The 14,621-nt window shown below is 38.5% G+C and overlaps 1 protein-coding gene across 6 annotated transcripts in view; it reads right to left on the bottom strand.

Annotated features, from left to right (window-relative positions):
* The window catches only part of Grm5 (glutamate metabotropic receptor 5), a 482,266-nt gene that overhangs the window by 88,528 nt on the left and 379,117 nt on the right, over positions 1-14,621 (bottom strand). For all 6 annotated transcript variants that reach the window (XM_028856718.2, XM_028856719.2, XM_028856715.2 and 3 more), the window contains one exon: positions 4,165-4,411. In XM_028856718.2, the coding sequence (XP_028712551.1) occupies positions 4,165-4,411 (247 nt within the window). The remainder of the gene's footprint in view (positions 1-4,164; positions 4,412-14,621) is intronic.

Genomic DNA, 14,621 nt, shown 5'->3' on the forward strand with positions numbered 1-14,621 from the left:
TGTAAACTTTTTTAAATTCAAACATTCTAGATTCTGTGGCACAGCTGATCAAATTTTTTTTGGCTAAAAAAAAAAACAACAACAAAGAGTGGTCTTAAATAATCTTAAAGGATGCATCAGAATTGATTTCTATACCTTATGGCTGAGATATAACATGTCCACAATAGGCTAATGAGTTTGATCACTTGGTCCTGGGTGATGGAGATTTTTTGGGATGTTGGGGAACCTCTAGGAGATGGGAACTAGCTGGAGCACAAGAGTTACTAGGAAGCAGGTTTGAGGTTCACATACTTGTCCTGCTTCTTGTCTTAAGTCTTCTGTTCCTCTTCTTACAACTGTAAGAGACTATTACTACCCTGCTCTGCCAACGATGAGGGATTGCACCCTCAAAGTGCAACCCAAAATAAATATTTTTTTTCTTCTAAGTTTATCAAGTGTTTTGTCATAGTTTTCAGAAAATTTACTAACAGAGAAAATTGATACTGAGAAGTGGGGTCATTACTATGACCACCTGACATGGTTCTTAAGCATTTGGAGATGGTTTCTGAGAGGAATATGAAAGAGTTGGGTTTTGTGGAGAAGAGACCTAGAGTCCTAAAAGCAGAGAAAAACAAGAAATTCTAGAGGGAATTTGAAAGATTACCATACTAACAAAAATGTGAATAATACAAACTGATAATGAAGTTTTAAAAGGAGAACATGGTTGTCCAGAATTGGTTTACTAGCCATTTGGGTAAAATGCTGGCAAACAATCTGTCTGTGTTTTGAATAATTGAATTAGGGTGAATTCCAAAATAATGGACTGAGTTGTTTGGAGAAAGAAAGGAAGAACCTGGGGGTGATGAGGGATTCCACTAAATTGCCAGAGTTATGAGAAGATCCTGCACACCATAACATCAAGGCTATGGGTTGAATAGTCTCTCTTCCTAATCATATGTACATTAAGAGGGAGCAGAAAGTTGTGAAAACTTTGTAGTTTGGTGAGGAAAAGGTTTCATTTGTGCTAAAGCTGCAGGCAGTGTGTACAAAGTGGATTCTGACCAGTGACTATAGCTCTAAAGTTATCAGGTCCACCAAAGATAAACCAAAACCTTTGCAATAGAAAAGGTGGCCTAGAGGTAGGGCCCCACCCATTGATAGCACCAGAATATAACAGCAATAGCATCAAGATACAGCAATAGAAATTTGTTTTAAAAACTTATATTTAATATGAGAGTGCCTGAACAAAGAGATGCTCTTGGGTATTGGTTCTCCTGGGAAGTGGTTCCTCAGGTTCAGCCAAGTGGCTAAGCAGAGGCCATTGCAGCTGTGGTCCAGGTGGGGCTTAACATTCCTTCTGCCACAGCTACAAGTTGGTTCCTGCACTGTGCATTCTCTACCATTGAGGACTGAACCCTCCAATCAAGAGTTGGAATAAATCATTCCTCCTGTACATTGCTTCCTGTCAGGTATATAATCACAGCACTGAGAACAGTTATTAACACATCAATGTCTTCTTTTCCTGTCTAGGATCCTCTCATAACCCTGTTGATTTAGCAGTATCCCTCACTACCTCAGGCTCATCTGGATCCTCCCTCGTCTGGGAATCCCTTTAATCCTGTGTAGAAGAAACCTTTTACCTCACACAACCTAATAAAATTCCTGCAAATACATTCCTCAGGAAATGTGTTTCTTTTTCTTTGATCTGGTGGATTGTAAGGCTGATGTGTAAGGTGAGATATTGAAGCCTGGGGAACTTAGAACTTTTAATACTCCTTTTCTAGACTATGTCTTCGAGAGTCATAGTCATTCCCTTTTTTTTTTTTGTTTTCTTTGTGTGTGTGTGTGTGTGTGTGTGTGTGTGTGTGTGTGTGTGTATGTTTGTATGTGTGTATTGCAGTTTGGCTGGCCCATAGGCTTCTCAGGGATTCTTTTTACTCTGCTTCCCACAGCAGAATCATAGCAGTTATTGACACATCTTACTGTGCTAAGCTTTATGTGGGTTTTGGAAGTTTGACCTCGGTCTTCACACTAGCTTAATTTCTGTACCACTGTGTCATCTCCCTAATCCCCATTTACCCTTTATAAACTTAATTTCCTATAGCAAAAAAGGAGAATAAAAATATTGCTTATTTTATATGTTTAAAAGAATTGGTATTTAGCTTAGTGTGTGTTCTGAACCACACACACTTGGTAAATGTTAGTTATATTTTTATTTTTGAAGACTGGGTCTCATTGTGTTGCTCCATTTTGTTGCATGCATATTTTATGTACATATTTATATATTGTTATTATTATTATTAGTCAGTGAGTTCAGCATAAACACTGTATACATGAACTAGATGCACTGAGAAAACAAAAAGTTGCAAAGTAATTCTGTTAATTATTAATGTTTTAATTTAATAACTAAATTTAGCAGTGCATGGCTAGTCTCCAAGTGAATTCGTAGAATTTGTTTGCAAAATAGTATGCATGTTATTATTGAAGATATCTAGAATATCTAGAATTTTATCAGTCTTGAAGAGATTTGAAAAGGGGAGGAGATGTAGTGTTCTCAAAGTATCTCTATCACAAACTTTTAGAAGAGCTGTGAATGAGGCAGTGATGTTTTGCCTAATTCACTACGGTTTCCCGCTGTGTTGGAGCTGAGCCATCAGAGACATTTCCTTCTCATCTGGTTTGTGGGTTTGGCTTGGACACATGACAAGAAAGCTCTTGAGACAGTGATGCTGCCATCATCAATCTACTAACAAAGCCCAGGGTAACATCAGTGCTGCAGTTTACACAAGAATAATAAATCTATGCTCAGGAATCAGAGTGTAAGCTTAGTATCGAGATGTACAGTACATGTGAAATTTCCTTGGTAATAAGAAAATGCTTCTATTTCCCCACAATGGACATATAGAAGAGTCCCAAAGTAGAAAATAGCAAAAAGCCAGTTACTTTTGCAAATATCTGGGCTAGTCTGAAACCCTTTAAGTCTCTAGAATATAGGAAATACCCAGTTTTTCACTTGGCCATGAGACCTGGAGCTAGCTGCCTGCCTCTTGGCAGTGAGGCTTGTGCAATGCTGACAGCTGTGTCCAGGGCCAGCTCCAGCTTACTTCAGGATGTGGAAATGAGCTAAACCTAGGCTGCTGGCAGGAGGTGTGGCCACATGGGTTTCACGTTGTGGGGGTACTCACGCGTCGTTCTCTTGGCAGGGCTAGCTGCAAACAGTGTGCAGACAGTTCTCTGAACACAGCTGTTAGGCATAAACTGCTGCTGGGAAAAGAACATGGAACCAAAGGATCCGTTGGATTTTCATATTTTAAATTTTATTTGGTTGGTTGTTTTTTCTGTAAAGCAGACTAGTGACCTAGCTTTGCCGTAACTCATTATAAATTCAACTCATTATCCCTTGTGTACTCAAAATATAATATTTGTCAAAAGAAATTGTTCTTTTCTTTTCTTTTTTGTTTGTTTGTTTTGTTTTTCCAGACAGGGTGTTGCCATGTAGCTTTGGAGCCTGTCCTGGAACTCACAGAGATCCACTTGCCTCTGCCTCCCAAGCCCTGGGATTAAAGGTGCGCACCACCACTGCTTGGCAGCAAAACAAATTTTTAAAGTAGGAGATAGAGTTGAATTCTGGTAAGTTTTTAATACCTAGTGTTTTCTCTAAAGGCTAGCTTATAATTATGAACAAGTTCCATAAATTTAAGTCACCTCCACATAAATAATAAAAAAATTCAGAGTGAAAGTTCAGTTTGTTAACTCAATAGGGAGAAAGGACTTCTGTTACAAGGTAACAAAATAAAGTGTGATGTGACTCACCAGTGGATAGAGTGAACAGAAGAGCAGGAGCTCCACCCTAGTTCTGGGCTACCAGAAATGGAATTGTTCCTGTCTGAGAACAGTGTTGTGGTGAGAAGTAACCAAAGATTGACAATAACCTGACTAAAAATCACTGAGAGACCCACGGGTTGGACTTTCTTTGTCTATAATAAGTTGAGGGTCAGTGAGTATTAACGTCAGTACACTTCCTACTACAGGGAAATGAGGCTGTCCCTGTCTAGCTTGGCGTATTTTGAAATATGAACCTTAGCCAAACCTGTCTCAGAAGCCTGAGCAACCATAAAGGAAAGACCCCAAAACAGAAAGTGACGATTATTTAGATGTTGTCAATAATGAGAAATGTGATAGTACCTTCCTGGAGAGTCTCCATTTTCATCAAATAGGATCATATCTCCAGAAACTCCAGTAAAATTGGTTTTCATCAGGGAGTCCAATAGTTTCCGCCCATCAATTGGCTTCATTGCATCACAGAGCCCCGCATAGCCTGGGCACAGGGACATCTGCATGTTGTGGAGCCCATAAGCCATAGAGTAGATTGCATTGATCACAAATCCCATTTTGGAATCTTGAACATGATGTGTTCTTAGAGTCAGAGAACCTGTTGAGAGATAAATTAAGGATTAACTTTGAAATATTACCCAGCTCTCTTCCATAGCCACACTCATAGATCCTAAACATTTAGAAAGACTTCATCACCTTCACAGCTGGGAACTGCACTAGGAAAGAGGTTCGAACAAGTTGTTCTGAAGTGTTTTCAACCCTTCGTGGTTTTTGTTTCAAAATCATGAAGAAAGATGTGATTCCCTAACTAGATCAAGACTTGCCTTCTCAAGTGACTTAGCTCAGAATAACACTGTCTTTCCATGTTACCCATTTAGTTAAATGTCAAATTAATTTCCCTAGACATCCATGACACTGTAACTTCTTGTCTCAAAAATCCTTAACCAATCTTCATTTCCTCAGCTAGTATGTCTTCCCACTGAGAGAATTAAATTCTGTCATATTTGGTCTCCACTATACTTACGTGATAATGTATTATTCACCTCCTCCAGTCTCAATGCAGTCTCAAAACTATGAATTCACTAATTCAATAAAAGTTTATGATGTCAAACTATACAGGAAGTTGTGTTATTGGTGAGCAGTGGGGAAACAGAGGAGAATTAAGTATGCATTTGGAGCCAATGAAACTTGTCTAATAACAGTCCTATTGCTAATGGCCTGATTTATGTTTTCATATGCAAAATATAAAGACTAGGAGAAGTCTGTTCTTGATAAAAACTATATATTGCACCAGCATGGCTATGTCTAGAGTATTCTTTAAAGATTATAAAGAAGGGAAAGAAGAATAAGATGTTAGTCATGAGAAACAAACAATGGTTGTATAATATATAGGTTTGGAGGATTTCCTGACTTTCATTAAGAAATTTACACTTTTACATGGAAAACAGAATGAAAGTGGAATAAGTGGTGCATTGTAAAAAATTCTGTTATAGGATACCGAGTGGTGTATTCAAGTCAGGATCTGAATGAATCAGAAGTAGGAAAGTGAGGACGACTAACAGATTGGATACTTCATATGCTCCCAAGTATTTTAGAAGAAGAGGAGGAACAAAGGATGAGTCTTATGTTGAACATGGATAAATTAGAAAATCATTAACTGACAAGTGAGAAATGAGTTGGTTTTTGCGGAGATGAAAAAAATCATGCTTGAGTTACTAAGCAGGGAGATGTTGCTTTGCTTGGGATGATAGCAGTAGCAAAGGGGAGGCATGTTCAGATTCGGACACATTTTGAAATTAGAAAAACCATAACTAGTTGATTGGCTATGTCTTCATCAGGTATCAGACATCTTGTTAAGATTCATTTCCCATGGGTCAAGTGCCATATAAGTGAGGACTCTCTAAAGCCAGTATGGCTTCTTATTCAATATTATGCAAATATTGACTCAATTCATCCTAATCATTGCCCAATGAGATATATACTATTTTTTACGACAGAAAAATAAATTAGTTTCTCCACTCTTTCACAGCAACTAGGCAGCAGCAGAAGAGTTTAAAACTAGGCCATCTATCTGGGTTTCATCCCAGTGAGATAGATGTTCTATGGCTTTTAAAATCTAAATCCAATGGAACCCTCGGAGACTTCCTGAAGCATGTCAGTTTTAAAGATAAAAATTGATACAATTCTGTATTTTATTCAACTTATCATATCCTTCTACATTTCTTTAATGCATTTATTTCCTTCTATTCCAACTCCTATTACAGGATTTTTAGTTTTAAAATGTCTCAATTATTTGAGTATTTTTATATTTATATTTCTGGATTCAAAATCACAGTGAGAAACTTAAAAGACAATAAAATGAAAACAACTCTCTTTGTCCCTAGATATTCAGTATTGTTTTCAGGCAGAATTCACTGTAATTAAAAGGGATAAACAATATTCTTGTTTATTGTTTCTCCAAGACTTTATTAGTTTCATTCATAAGTTAGCATATAGATACCATTCCATAAATGGTAGTTAGTGTGCACACATACTTTTCTATATTCTGCTTTTATACTGTACTGTGGAGGTTGATATCCTTTCCCCTGTGGGTATGTATATGAATTATTACATTATTTAACTGGCTGAAGATATTCTGCTATGGTTATAAAAATCTCATAATAATGCTGAGTGGAGTACTTTATACTTTTCTGCTGGTGTTACTAAAATTAATTTTTTATTGATTAAATTTTTCTTTTGACAATTTCATATACATAAATAATTCATTCTTATTACTGTCATTCACCCTCTCTTATCACCCTCCCATACCTGTCAAACCTGACCTTTCTCCACTAAAAAAATGTTTAACACATTCATTTTTTAAAGTAGATTAAGTTTGTTCTTTGAAAATGCCATATATGTATATAGTGTATTGTGTTTGCTGTTACTGTATACCTTCTTTTACCCCCACATCACCCTCCCTCATAACTACAGCTCCCTTTTCCACATATATGATTTCTACCATTACACTAAACATCTTAAACATAATTTGCCTGTTTGCAGTTTAACTGTAGCTTAGATTTGTTTTCATTATAGTTCTGCTGGTAGTCTTTCATTGGCTTTCCCTACACATTGGATTTCCCAAGCTTCTACACTGGTCACAGATGCTGTCTTTGTAGCTTATCATAGAACCTGACACATGATTGGCACTACTAACAAAAGATGCTTATGTGAATTAGGCCAGATGAATCACAGGACACCTTCACAAGTGTCACTATATGACAGGTCCAGTTTTAAGTTTGTCTAATCAAATTACTCTGGAAATCATTCCTTTGTGGGATAGTGCTCATTTAAGAAAAACTATTTGTTTTCTCTTGTGACAAGAATTTCTTTCTTTTTTTCTTTTCTTTTTTTTTTTTTTTTTTTTTTTTTTTTTTTTTTTTTTTGAGCTGAGGATCGAACCCAGGGCCTTGCGCTTGCTAGGCAAGTGCTCTACCACTGAGCTAAATCCCTAACCCTTTTTTTTTTTAAACCAGTGAGGCTACTTGTAAAACAGGACCCCAAGAAAGACACGGGGATCACCCAATGACGGAGAAATAGATGAGATCTACATGAACAGCCTGGACATGAGTGGGAGCAATGAACGGCGAGGGTTGAGGGAAAGAGATCGGGAGATCCCACCTGGATCAAGAACAAAGAGGGAGAACAAGGAATAGGAGACCATGGTAAATGAAGACCACATGAGAAAAGGAAGAAACAAAGTGCTGAAGAGGCCCACAGAAATCCACAAAGATACCCCCACAAAAGAATGCTGGCAATGGTGGAGAGACAGCCGGGACTGACCTACTCTGGTTATGGATGGCCAAACACCCTAATAGTTGTGCCAGAAACCCCATCCAAGGACTGAGGAATCTGGATGCAGACATCCATGGCTAGGCCCCGGGTGGAGCACTAGGAGTCTAATTAGTGAGAAAGAGGAGGGTTTATAATAGAGAGAATTGTTGAAACCAAGGTTGGATAAAGCACAGGGACAAATAGCCAAACGAATGGAAACACATGAACTATGAACCAAATGCTGAGGGGCCCCCAACTGGATCAGGCCCTCTGAATAGGTGAGACAGTTGATTAGCTTGATTGGGAGGCATCTAGGCAGTGGTACCAGGTCCTGGGCTGGCTGCATGAGATAGCTGTTTGAAACCTGGGACTTATACAGGGACGCTTGGCTCAGTCTGAGAGGAGGGGACTGGACCTGCCTGGACTGAGTCTATCAGGTCGATCTCAGGGGTGGCCTTGACCTGGAGGTGGTGGGAATGGGGGGGTGGGCTGGGGGGAAGAGGAAGGGGGGCAGGAAGGGGGAGAACAAGGGAATCTGTGGCTGTTATGTAGAACTGAATAGTATTGTAAAATTAAAAAATAAATAAATAAATAAATAAAAAACTGAACAACAGAAATTTATAACAGAATCTTTTCATGGAGACTAGTTAATCTATTTTTGTTTTTGTTTTGTTTTCCAAGGCAGGGTTTCTCTGTGTAGCCCTGTCTGTCCAGAAACTTGCTTTGTAGACCAGGTTGGCCTCAAAATCACAGAGATCCACCTGTCTCTGCCTCCTGAGTGCTGCGATTAAAGGCATGCACCACCACCACCTGACAACTAGTTCATCTATTAGTCAATGTGTTTTCGCTAACAAAAAAAACTATGTGGGAAAAATTGTTAGACTAATATAGACTAACCTTTTCCTCATTTCCCCCATGGAACACAGTGAAAACCATTACTTAACATCAAGACTAACTATTTGATGAGGACCATGTCTGATGAATGCACAAGACTGTGGAAGCTTTAAAAATGGAATTGATAATAGAACCACAAACCAGAGGAATCAGATGCAAGCTTACAGATTTGGAGATAAGAAGGTTAGCTGCTTTCTTCTTCTTCCTCCCCCACCCTTCTCTCCTTATCCTTTCTCTCCTTCTTATCTGCTTTCTCTGTTTTCTCTTCCTTCTTTTCTGTTTTTTTTTTCCCTCTGCAAGTTATTAGCCCAGGTGGATTCAAATCAAGGTCCTTGTGCTTCAACTTCTTTAGTCTGGGATTACAGGTATCACTACACTTGCACATTTTTTTCTAAGTAAGTATTGTTCATGCAATTTAAATAGTATCAACCTATATAATATCAAATTTGAAATTTCTAGAACATGGGCTGATATTGTGGGAGAAAACTAAACCATCTAATCATATAGGTGTGATATGAAAGTCTTACCAATATTTCTTGACCTTTCATTTATATTTCTAAATGACTTGTTTTTGTTTGGTTTAATAATCATTCTTCAGATGTCTTAGCAGAACTAACAAACAGAGTTACAGTTAATTCTTTTGCTGTTGCTGCTTCGGATAAAGAGGGAATTTCTTATTCTTTTTTTTAACAAATATTTGTATTTCATAATTAATTTAATTTTACATATCAGCCACGGATTCCCCTGTCCTCCCTCCTCCCAAACCCCCTGCCTTCCTCCCAAATCCACCCCCCATTCCCACCTCCTCCAAGGCAAGTTCTCCCCTGGGGATTCAGCCCAGCCTGGTAGATTCAGTTGAGGCAGGTCCAGTCCCTCCTCCCTACACCAAAGCTGAGTGAGCAAAGTGTCACAGCATAGGCCCTAGGTTCCCAAAAGCCAGCTCATGCACCAAGGACAGGTGCCGGTCCCACTGCCTGGGGGCCTCCTAAACAGTTCAAGGTCATCAACTGTCTCACTTATCCAGAGGGCCTGGTCCATTTCCATGGGGGCTCTTCAGCTATTGGTTCACAGTTCATGTGCTTCCACTAGTTTGGTTATTTGTCCCTGTGCTTTTTCTAATGATGGTCTTGATATCTCTTGCTCATATAATCCCTCCTATCTCATGCCAATTGGACTCCTGGAGCTCCACCTGAGGTTTGGCCATGGATCTCTGCATCTGCTTCTACCAGTCACTGGATGAGAGTTCTATCATGCCAGTTCGGGTGTTCAGCCATCAGATCACCAGAGTAGGTCAGTTCAGGCACTCTCTCGACCACTGCCAGTAGTCTATAGTGGAGGTATCTTTGTGGATTTCTGGGGACCTCTCTAGCACTCTGCTTCTTCCTATTACCATGGGGTCTTCATTTATCATGGTGTCTCTTTCCTTGTTCTCCCATTCTGGTCCTGATCCAACTGGGACCTCCCGCTCCCCTAGGCTTGCTTTCCCCTGACCCTTGCCCTCCATTACACCCCGCCCCATCCCCGGTTTGCTCATGTAGATCTCATCCATTTCTCTGTGGATGGGCGATCCCTGTGTCTTTCCTAGGGTCCTCTTTACTAGGTAGCCTCCCTGGAGTTGTGAGTTGCAGTCTGGTTATCCTTTGCTTTACATCTAGTATCCACTTATGAGTAATCACATACCATGTTTGTCTTTCTGAGTCTGGGTTACCTCACTCAGGATGATTTTTTTTTTCTAGTTCCACCCATTTGCCTGCAAACCTCACGATGTCATTGTTTTTCTCTGCTGAGTAGTACTCCGTTGTGTATATATACCACATTTTATTTATCCATTCTTCAGTTGAAGGGCATCTAGGTCGTTTCCAAGTCTGGCTATTACAAATAATTCTGTTATGAAAATAGTTGAGTATGTGTCCTTGTGGTACAATTGAGCATTCCTTGGTGAGCATTTTGGTGAACAGCCCAAGAGTGGTATAGCTGGGTCTGGCAGGAGATTGATTCCCAATTTTCTAAGAAAGCGCCATACTGATTTCCAAAGTGGCTGTACAAGTTTGCATTCCCACCAACAGTGGAGGAGTGTTTCCCTTGCTCCACATCCTCTCCAACATAAGCTGTCTTCAGTGCTTTTGATCTTAGCCATTCTGACAGGTGTAAGATGGTATCTCAGAGTCATTTTGATTTGTATTTCTCTGATAATTAAGGATGTTGAGCAATTCCTTAAATGTCTTTCAGCCATTTGAGCTTCTTCTGATGAGAATTCTCTGTTTAGCTCTATAGCCCATTTTTAATTGGACTGTTGGGTATTTTGATGTCTAATTTCTTGAGTTCTTTATATATTCTGGATATCAGCCCTCTGTCAGATGTGGGGTTGTTGAAGATCTCCTCCCATTCTGTAGGCTGTTGTTTTGTCTCATTGACCATGTCCTTTGTCCTACAAAAGCTTTTCAGTTTCAAGAGGTCCCATTTATTGTTTCTCTCAGTGTCTGTGCTACTTCTTATTAGTTCTTTAATTCATTGATTCATTCAAAGATGATTAAATTAGTTATTATAAACTAATGTATTGAAGTCCTTATTGCATGTCAGAGTGTTGCATGGTGGTGATACAAAGATGAAAAAGATAAAATTTTTGTCCTCAAAAACAAAAAGCAACTCAATATCTGAGCTATAGACACAGCGATTGAAGCTTGTTAGGAGCCAAGAGATTTAATTTTATTAAGCTAATTTAAGTGGCCTGAGATATACATAACAAAATGGTACATTTTATTTAAACTTCTTTTCTCATTCAGTAATCTATAGGGGGAAAAGGCATATGAATTAGCTTGTATCTTGGTACTCCAAAGAACTGGACTCCTTTAGCAATGTTGACTTATCTCACGGCTAGACCCAGTTTGGCATGAAGTTCTGCACTAACCCAAACTTGTCAGCTATTCTCAGACATCTTTGAAGGAGAAATAAAAGCAAATCAGGCCTAAAATTCCTTTCTATTCTACCCTGGATCTTGATATACAAGCTTTAGTATTTAGGGCCAATTTTATCAGTATATAATCAAGTCAGAAAACTCCAGAAGGATTATCAAATACACAGAATCTCCAATTTGTGGTTACAAATTTAATTTTACAGTCCACCGAATGTGGTCTTTAATTCATCTGGGCAGTTTAACTTTGAAGCTTAGTCTGTGTTAAGCAAAGAAATATAAGACTATGTCAGGAAGATAGAGTCTGAGAATGTCCTCGATATCAGGGACTTGAGAAAGTACCTATCTAGTCCAAAGGCTGCAGAAAGAAGCCCTCAGGCTTAACTTGCATTTGGATATAGATTGAGTAGCCTACATGCTAGTTTATAAAATCTCATATAACTAGCTTTGTACACATCTAAAAATAAAGATATAACCATAACTTTCCTCATTCTCAACTAGTAAACACCGACTCTTTCCACTTTCTTGACAACTCCTTAGCCCAGCAACTCATTCAAAATAGCTACTTCTTAGTTTGATTCAATAAACTCAGTTTACAAATGAGAAAAATAAGGCCAAAGTTCAAGGGAGAACTCCCCAAAGACTCTTTGCCTCTTAATTCTTTAAATAGTGATATCTCCTTTTATGAGAGGTAAATTAATTATAATTTTATAATATTTTTAGTTAAATAGCTCATAACTCTGGGGTGAAGAAATGAGCAAAAGTATATTTAAAAGATAGAATGTTAATTATTTATGTCTGCTATTATTCTAAATGATAAAGCACTTTCATATTATTCCTATGACTTTCTGTCTACCCACCAGTAAGGAGAAATAAAAAAGGATAATGTAAGGGAAGACAGTAAAGCATGGTAAAGTAGTTAATTGGAAGTTTTGAGGGTGCTGTTGTATAATACAATATAACCTTTTAATGAAAATGTTACATAGAAGCAAGCTCACCCCACTCATTTATTTTTAAAATATATCTAGTTATTACTTACACATACACCAGTGAATTTCTGTTAAACACAGCGGGTGGAACAGCCATTTATTTCCTGTGTGACTGAAAGGCAAAGCATATCTCAAAGCAAGTTAACCTTTTACCACTGTGTTTCCATGGAAATGTACCTATGTACCATTACAACATATAACATTCCCCTCTCCTCCCCCACCTCTCTCAGTGTGTATGTGTATTTGTATATATATATATATATATACATATATAAACAATTAGCAGTATCTTTCCTCAAGAGTTATTCTCATTTTTAAAAATTTTATTTCTGAGATTATAATACAATTGCAACATTTCTCTCTTCCTCTTTCTTCCTTCAAACTATCCCATGTATCTCTCCCTGCTCTCCTTCGATTTATGGCTTCTTTTTGCACTAATTGTTATTACATGCACACATGTACATGCATATTCTTAAATATAACCAGTACAGTCCATTTAATGTTATTTGTACATACATTTTCCGGGATGACTCTTTGGCATTGGACAACCAATTGTGTTTTTCCCTAGGGAAGAACACCTTTACCTCTCTCAACTTTCCTCAGTTGCCTATAGTTCTTTGTGTAGGTTTGAACCTTTATGGACTTTTCCTTATTCATTTTGGCATATTCGTTGCTGTTGTCCTTGTTCAGCTCACATTTTGACAATCATATTTGTGAGACTTTATTGGTGTGGCTTCTGATAAGCTTTCATGCTACCAGAAGTCACCATGCAAGCTTCCAAAGGAGAAAGGGAAAACAAACAGTCCTACCCAGCTATGATGATTATGAACCATATCGATAACCAACTGGCATGACTCTCCTAAGTGTGCAGTATTGGCACATATGCCTTGATGGTAACCAGTAGCTCTCTATTTGGATTTAAGACCAACTCAATAAAAAAGGAACCATGGTGGGAACTGGAAACCTAGCTAATTACTCAGTACTGGTGAATTCATGGTGATTGTAGGAGAATCTACAACCATCAATTTGCTAAATCAGCACAGTCACTAACCACATTCTGTAATCATATGCCTTTTACCAACAGATTAGTGTAGTCTTTCTCCTCACCAAAGAAACTTCCTTTTAGAACAGATGGAGTCCAGTAGAGAACAACATCTTAGTCTTTTGAGGCAGAGTCTTTCATGGCCCTCAAGTCAGATGGCTGTTTAATCAATAAGACACAGGGATCTTCCTGTTTCTGCCACCCCAGCACTGACATTACAAGTCTAAACCACCACAATTGCTTTTTTGTTTTCTTTTTATGTGAGTTCAGGAGATTGGATTCAGATGCTCATGCTTGCAAGGAAAACACCTTAGCAACTGATTCATCTTCCTACCCACAACATGTGATACTTTATGGCACATATTAGAATTATCCATAAACTTTACTGGCCCCTCATAGAATATGAATTTTGTGAAGCATAAAACAATCTTGTTTTCCTTGTCTTTTTCACAAGCTCTAACACTGTGGATTAAGGCAAACATTTCATTTAATCCTTTAATATTTGTTGACCATTTCATTTTTTTTGTTGTTTTTTGCAAAGCTCTAGTCCTACCATGAGATTTGAGATTAGTTTAGAATGGACAATCAGCTCTCTGTGACCCCAGTGCATTTTGACTTTATTTACCATTATATTTCTTGCATATAGTACAGTGCTTAGCATTGCCAGTATCTTATTGATGGATCATGGAAGGTGAATGAATATAGAAATGTCAAATAGACTTACTGTATGAAACTTAAGATACAGTGAACCAATTAGAGAAATGTAGCTAGAGTTTTCCTGCCTGGCCCACAGTCAGGACAAATTTTGTCACCCGCCAGTCCCACAGCCGCTCAGACCCAACCAAGTAAACACAGAGATTTATTTTGTTTACAAACTGTATGGCCATGGCAGGCTTCTTGCTAATTGTTCTTATAACTTAAATTAGTCCATTTCCACAAATCTATACCCTGCCACGCGGCTCGTGTCTTACAGGTACTTTACATCTTCCTTGTCATTGTGGCGGCTCCAGGCAGTGATTCCTTCTGCCTTCCTGTTCTCTTATTTATCCTTTCTGTTAGTCCTGCCCATTACCTCCTGCCTAGCCATGGCCAATCAGGTTTTACTTATTGACCAATCAGCAACTTGACATACAGACTATTCCCCAGCACAGCCAAGTGC

The sequence above is a fragment of the Peromyscus leucopus genome, chromosome 1 (assembly GCF_004664715.2).
Source record: "Peromyscus leucopus breed LL Stock chromosome 1, UCI_PerLeu_2.1, whole genome shotgun sequence".
In the NCBI taxonomy this organism is placed as follows: Eukaryota; Metazoa; Chordata; class Mammalia; order Rodentia; family Cricetidae; genus Peromyscus; species Peromyscus leucopus.